Source organism: Triticum aestivum, chromosome 2D (genome assembly GCF_018294505.1).
Source record: "Triticum aestivum cultivar Chinese Spring chromosome 2D, IWGSC CS RefSeq v2.1, whole genome shotgun sequence".
NCBI classification, from domain to species: domain Eukaryota; kingdom Viridiplantae; phylum Streptophyta; class Magnoliopsida; order Poales; family Poaceae; genus Triticum; species Triticum aestivum.
This window is the reverse complement of record NC_057799.1, coordinates 453,773,057-453,780,272: the sequence shown is the minus strand read 5'-3', so window position 1 is coordinate 453,780,272 and position 7,216 is coordinate 453,773,057. Positions and strand designations below refer to the sequence as shown.

The following is a 7,216-nucleotide window of genomic DNA, read 5'->3' as shown; positions in this document are numbered from 1 at the left end:
GAAAATCATTGGTACCATGACGGACGAAAATATATCTGGTCCCACCGCAAACGAAAAAAAGTGGAGAAACAATCCTTCCTTTAATATTACATAAAGATAAAATAAAAATTATTTTAAGAAAAAATCGGCGTATTATTTCTGTAAATTAATAAAATAAATAAATGTACTATTAAAAAAAAGCCTTTCGCGGTTGTTTTGGCGCCCGAATCCCACATCTTCATCTTAGAAACCCGCGCGACGGCCTTCCCATTCCCTGCCCGTCCGATCTCCTCCCCTCGCGGCGTCATCCTCTCATCAGCACCGTCCATTTGCCCGCTTGCCCCCCGGTCAGTCCCCCCCAATCGCTGCTCCCCGTCTTCCTCGTCTCCGCCGGCCGCCGTCGCCTCCCCCACCCACCCACACACACACACACCCCCCCGAGAGCGCGAGAAGATGCAGCCCAAGATCAACACGTTCTTCAAGCGCCAGGCCACGGGGCCGGATTCGAACAGGTTCTTCTTCTCCTTCCCCGCTTGAAGTCGACCACCGCTCGTACCACAAATCTCGCCGGTTCGGAGCCTAGCCTTACAATTGATGCAGAATTACCCCCCGACGCGAAATTTTGACCTGTGTTCGTTCTCATTTCCTTCCAAGTGGAGGGGTGTTTGATGCTTCCAAAATCTTGGAAGTATTCTACACCGAATTGGTGCCTTCCAGATTCACCTTTGGACTGATCCGTGTCGATTGTTTTGGGCAGCGAAGCGACGGAGGCGAAGAGGCTCAAGAGCTGCGGCGACGGCAAGGTCCTCAACAAGAAGAGGAACTACGGGCAGTTCCACCTGGAGCTGGGGCAGCCTGATTTCCTCCTCCACATGTGCGCGGCCTGCGGCATGATGTATGCCCGCGGCAACGACGAGGACGAGAAGGTCCACAGGGCCTACCACAAGAGCTACCTCGAGGGCGTCCCGTTCAAGGTTCATTAGGCCCCGCTTGTTCTTTTGTGAATTGCAGTGACATTGCCCTTGGTTCCTGTGTTTCTATGGTTGGAGAGTTTCTGATCGACGAGTTGCAGGGTTGGCGCGAGGAAACCGTGGTTATGAGGTCCGAGGGTGGTGACCGGATAATTCTAGCAAGCGGTGAAAACTCATGCATACGGAACAGCAAGGTAATTTTTGCCAAACTCACTTTGTCATGTCAGATCCATGACTTTCTGAAGAAGTGCAGACTGTAAGTTAACTGGTAGCTGTAATCTGTGTGTATGCGTCTGTGCTTACTGCTGAAAGCCTGAACCACTTCACAATCAATCCACATTTTGACATTAGAAACGCAGATGCAAATTGCACAGATTTTGAGATTTAGGATGCAACCATTTAATATCATGTACATATTTCAGGTTCAGGAGGTGATCAAAGTGGTGGAGAAGGAGCTGGGGTTTGGTGAAGGCCAGCTCCTTCATAAGCTCTGCAAGGTAAGTTACAGTCGTAATTCCTGTGTATATAAGATATAACCGCATAAATGCAATATGTTTTGTGTTACTGAAAAAAGAACATCTCTGTTGCATAGGTGTATCTGTTTGTATCTGGCGGGAGGATAGCGGGGTGTCTAGTTGCCGAACCGATAAAAGCAGCACACGAAGTTATTCCAAGCTCTGCATCGGAAAACCGAAGCAATTTGCCGGACAATAAAACTGAATCAGCACAGGCAAAGCATACATTGGAGTTTGGGAAAATAAGCTTCAAGAGGGAAGTCCTACGACGGCATAATCACCCCGACAAGAGTAAAGAAGAGTGCCAGGGCCCTGGTGCCATAGTCTGTGAAGAAGAAGCTGTGCCCGCGCTCTGCGGATTCCGGGCAATCTGGGTGGTGCCATCGCGCAGAAGAAAGGGAATAGCGTCCCAGCTTGTGGACGCTGCAAGGTACATTATCCAGGCCCTTTCCTTGCAGCTTTCTCATGCCTTGAAAACTCATCACTATGAAGCATGCACTCTTCTCCTAAACAAGGGGACATGATAGCATCATGTGTCAATTTTTCACCAGATTGCATACATTCTTGCTAGACTAGCTGTAACTGATATCACCCTGCAAAGATAGATTGCTGGTTTATCGAGCTTGCCTCCCCTGTCCTGACGACGTCGCTTCCGTTGATCTCCTACAGGAAAAGCTTCTGTGAAGGCGGCACGTTGGGGATCTCACAATGTGCTTTCACGCCTCCAACCTCTGAAGGGAAGGAGCTGGCATCGACCTACTGCAAGACCAGTGCATTCTTAGTCTACAGGGATGGAGATGTATAGGAGAGGTGCTCCCAAAACTGGAAACCCATGTGTTGAACAGTTGCAAAAGTCGTCATGTCGAATACTTGACACTTAAATAGGGCATTCTGCTCTCCTAGTGCTGATGATTCAATGCACATAAAGTTCCTGTTCCTAACATGTTTTGTTATTCCTCAGCAAAGATAGTGTAATTCTGTAACAAGCTATTTCATTATCAGTTTGTCAATATAGCCAAGGCCGTCGTGTTTAGACGGTTGTAGAGAAAAATAGCAGTGGGCAAACACAGCCAGAGTCGCTTGAATTCTCATATTTCATTAAAAAAAAAAGAGAGCCGCACAAATATATCATTTAATCACCCAGTGATTGCGTTATCCAAGGCTTGACTGATCCAAAATGCTTGTGTAACACGAACTTGAACAAAAGCTCAATAGATGTATCATATTCTAATTTTTCCTAGCTGGGCCATGGATGGCGGCAGCTGCGTCCTCGTCAACTTCTGTTTTTGTCAGTGATGGCCTTAGCGACCTTATCGCGGCCTCGAAGTGAGCCTTGTGTATTGAACTGGCTGACAGGTCTTCCCTCAGTGCCGCCATTCCTGCTTCCCTGCACAGGCCTTCGAGATCAGCACCGGTGAACAGCTCGGTGCGCTCCGCTATCTCCCCAAGGTCCACATCCTCCCCCAACTTCATCTTCCGTGTATGGATGCGTAGTATCTCGTGCCTGCCTTGCGCATCTGGCGGTGGAACATACAACACCTGCAGTTCAAGAAAGTTATGGTGGCTGCAGATGTGCATGCTAGAGAGGGACACAGAGACAGGTGGGTACCATATCAAAACGCCCTGGACGGAGAAGAGCTGCATCGATTGCCTTGGGACGATTAGTAGCAGCCAAAACAATAATCCCCTACAACATATATCAAGATAGCCTTTTATTACAAAGAGAAGTAGGGATTCAGTAGAATCAAGTTGAAAACTATCAGCAAGCTAAGATGTACCGTAGCCAGTTCTAAACCATCCATTTCAGTCAACAAAGTTGATAGGAGTCTTTCTCCTACTGTGGCATTGCCACTGTCCCCACTAGGACCAGTTCTGCAAGATCACACAAGTGTCAACCTAAGTTATTTCGTTGCAAAACTAGCATCTCGACGGACGGTCAGTACTCGGTTGAAAAAAAGCAAAGATTCGCAAGTGCACAACTGAAGTTCACATCAATCTCGGTTCTGGTCCTGATAAACAAAATTCAGGAACAGTTTCTAAGAACATATGTTAACACTCTTAATTCCTAATTTTTAAAATCCACCTGTGAGATACACACGAAATACAACAAGTTTCTTCATGGATCTGCACCATATCAGATGTAAGTTTCTTGATCAGATAGTTGCAAAAGGATAGAAAAGTATATACCAATTCTCATAAGAGTTCTATACAAGTTCTCTTTTACTAATATTGCACATCACATAATGTAGATCTTAAGTGTTTATGTTCTATATTTAAGACACATTGATCTCATACCGTTTAGGGGCGATTGCATCAGCCTCATCAAAGAATATGATGCTTGGAGACGACAGCCGTGCCCTCTGAAATGTTCTTCGCAACAAAGCTTCACCTTCTCCAACATATTTCGAGTATAGTTCTGCACCACTGGTCAACAAAATATTTCAAAACCTAGATGACCTTCGATGAGGTGTACATCTTGAACAGAAGATGGCTACGTGGAGCTTTTCTATTCATTAGTTTAAGCTTGCACACACTGCAGGATAGCAAACATACTACAACTAAACCAGCAAACACTCCTATTAATAAACCAGCTTGATGTCATACACTCATACGAAGTGATTTTTTTTTCATGTTTTAGTGCCCAGAAAAACTTCATGTTTTTTCCGTCCTCTATATCTGGGATTAGTTGGACTCAGCTTGATTAGAAATGTATAGACTCGTGATTTGATTCAAACAATGTACACGGTAATCGATCTTTCTATGACAAACCTCAAAGAAAAGAAAGAAGCTTGGGCGGCATGTGCTGCAGCCTTGGCAAGGGTAGTCTTGGAGCACCCTGGAGGACCATGCAAAAGCACACCACGAACTGGTGATATCCCCAGTCTTGCAAAGGCAGCGGCATGCTTGATGGGCCACTCAACAGCTTGCTGAAGCTTTTTCTGCGGCATAGGGACAATCGTCATCACAACATGTTTGTATTATATGATAGGATTCATATATGATAAGAAAGCCTAAAGCAAAACATATCTCACCTTTAGATCTTTCAAACCTCCAATATCATCCCATGAAACAGTTGGAGCTTCTTTAGTTACCCCTCTTATCATGCTTGCTTTGATCTGAGATCTCGCAGACTCCCAATCTTCCATGAGTAGTGTGAGCACCTTCCCATCCTCGGATGAGTTTGACAATCTACGATAAGCAAGTCTGGCAGCTTCTCGACACAGAGCTTCTAGATCAGCACCAACATAACCATTGCACCATCCAGCGATAATTTGAAGATCAACATTTTCATCAAGATGCAGATTTTTGGAATAGAGCTACAAAAATAAGGCCTATTAGACTTCAAGCAAATTCGTCATATCAGTTAATGGATTCAGACAATGCAGGTTTTGCAGCGTTATGTTACAAACATTTTAGGCTCGGTACAAAAAGTATCAAGCAGTGGCAAGTGATCTCAGTTTTATGCAGGCATCCTAGGGCGTGTATCCAAAAGCATAGCACTTTGCAGATTTAACCATACAACCGGAGTAATAAGCAGAATGCAACGTAGAAGTCATCACAAAGATAGTAGATAAGAAGAAATCAATATTGACCCAAATAGTAAGTTTATGCTACCTTAAGAATCTGCAGCCTTTCTTCTACCGTAGGAACAGTGACCTCTATCTCTGAGTCAAAACGTCCTGGCCTTCTCAATGCTGGATCGATGGCATCCACCCTACACATTACGAGACAAGATATTGTTTCAGTACAACTACTTTTCGTGAGATGATATATAGACTACAACCAGTGTCCTATTGGAGAGGTTTTAAGCATGGCAGTTAAAGCAGCAATTACAATCCTCCAACTGGCGTTTCTAACCTGTTAGTTGACGCAACAACAACTACGTGAGGAAGCTTCTTCGACAATTTCTTATTTCCATCCATCAGAGTTAGCAGCTGACCAACAATGCGGGATTCCTGCTCTCTCCTGTGAGAAGCACAATGAGAAAAACAGATTTGGGCAAGCACCAAAAATGATAACATGATAAGCATACCTACTGTTACGCCGTGGACATATACCATCCAGTTCATCGATGAAAATAATGGCCGGCCTGCCCTGTGACGCCTGAGAGTACGCTTCAGAGAAAGCTTCACGCAAGAATTTCTCACCCTCTCCAGCATGAGCTTTATGCACAGAATACGTACTGTCAAGACAGGCAGATTAGAGCACTTAATGATGATGCCCAAATACACACTGAGAAACAAATGGTACTCCTATTTGGCAGATTAAGACTAAAATTGTAGGTATGGATGCCATCAAGCTGAGGTAGTACTTGATCATTGTCAGGTGGGCACTGCATTCTCGAACAATGGCTTGAACCAGGCTTGTCTGACAAGAAGAACAAGAATCAATCCTACGAACCACACTGGTCAACATTTGTAGGACGATCAAGACATGCCAATGCTAATGCAGTACCTTTCCGGTGCCAGGGGGGCCGTAGAGCAGCAACCCTCTGGGCCACTGCAGACGCAAGCACACGCAGCACAAGGAGCACAAATTGGTTAAAGAAGGCCCGTCAGACGATGAAATTGCTGGGGGTTGAAGAGAAGGGGGCAGGAGGTAGCACCTTAAGCCCGAGCAGGCGGGACTGGCGAGCGTAGAGGAAGGGATAAATCACGAGCTCCCGGAGGGCCTGAAGGGCCATACGGTTCCCAGCGACAGCCTCCTCCGCTCGCCAACGTGCAACCGGCTCGCCGTCCTCCCCATTAGTGCCGCCTCTGCTCCGTGCGGCCATTACCTCGCCCATTACGCTTATTTCAGTGCTCTCCGAGACCCGCGTGGGGGACTTCAAGTCGTCCTCGTGCAGGCGGCGGGACGGTAAGCCGCGCCGACAACGGAGAGTCGTAGGGAATCGCCGGAGCTGCGAGCGAGAACCCGGGATAAACCCTGGTGAGCCCTAGGACGCCGCAGGCACTGTTGGCCCACGCGCGTGGAGCGGCGACGGTGCTCGCGGGGAGGGAGAGGATGCGACTCTCGCCGCGGGGAGGTCCACGCGCCGCCCTCGCCTTCGCCGCTGTCGCTGCAACCCAGAAAGAGGAAGCGGAGGCGCACGGGGAGAGGAGGGTGAAAGGCGGCGGCGGCGGCGGCGTCGCTCGGAGAGGAGCGGGTGGAACGGCGATGGCGGCCCAGCAAGCCCAGCTCTCGTCTTAGCGGTATAAAGATGGGCCGGCCTTCAGTGCGGCACATTAACAAGTACCCCTCCCTTTCAAACGACTCGAAGTTCTAGTTTGTCTTTTTTCAAAGGTGAATGATAGGCGCCGGCGCACCGGTGCAACGGTTCGGCCGGTCGCATCTTGGGCGTTAGTTTGTCTTTTTGTCCATCGTCAGACTAGCCTTCTTTATCTTTTTTTTCTCAACAAAAATTGCATCCAGCTGTTCGTCCTAGACACCCGCCTTGGACGCACCGAGGCCTGCCTTGAAGCATCAGCAGCTCGCCGCCGGTCGTTGTCCTCGCCGCACCACCATGCCGTCAGCTACAACTTTTTTCTCACGCCCACTGAAGCTTTTCTATGGCTGAAGCTTTTTCACAAAACGGTTGAAGCTTTTTCCATGGACGGTTCCAGCTTTCGCGGTTGCGTGGTGGCCGGTCCCCAAAATCCGTCGCCTTCGATTGAAGCTCTGTAGGACGCTGGTTGTAGCATTTTTTTGGTATTATTTGCAGCTCCCTCCACGCCATTTACAGCCTTCTTTCTCTCTCTCTCTTTGAGTGGT

The 7,216-nt window shown here is 47.6% G+C and overlaps 2 protein-coding genes across 2 annotated transcripts; one reads left to right on the top strand and one right to left on the bottom strand.

Moving 5' to 3' along the window:
* The first annotated feature begins 329 nt into the window (after positions 1-329).
* LOC123053785 (protein CHROMOSOME TRANSMISSION FIDELITY 7) lies at positions 330-2,406 on the top strand. Its single transcript, XM_044477336.1, has 6 exons — positions 330-491; positions 737-953; positions 1,052-1,144; positions 1,373-1,447; positions 1,543-1,895; positions 2,135-2,406. The coding sequence occupies exons 1-6, from the start codon at positions 433-435 to the stop codon at positions 2,268-2,270; spliced, it is 933 nt and encodes a 310-aa protein (XP_044333271.1). The 5' UTR covers positions 330-432; the 3' UTR covers positions 2,271-2,406.
* A 134-nt stretch (positions 2,407-2,540) lies between these two features.
* On the bottom strand, positions 2,541-6,694 carry LOC123053784 (cell division control protein 48 homolog B). Its single transcript, XM_044477335.1, has 12 exons — positions 6,072-6,694; positions 5,921-5,965; positions 5,778-5,833; positions 5,499-5,648; positions 5,324-5,431; positions 5,081-5,180; positions 4,498-4,782; positions 4,235-4,404; positions 3,761-3,889; positions 3,244-3,337; positions 3,075-3,152; positions 2,541-3,004 (listed from the first exon to the last, which is right to left on the bottom strand). Exons 1-12 carry the CDS (start codon positions 6,249-6,251, stop codon positions 2,693-2,695), a joined length of 1,707 nt encoding a protein of 568 aa, XP_044333270.1. The 5' UTR covers positions 6,252-6,694; the 3' UTR covers positions 2,541-2,692.
* Positions 6,695-7,216: the final 522 nt, after the last annotated feature.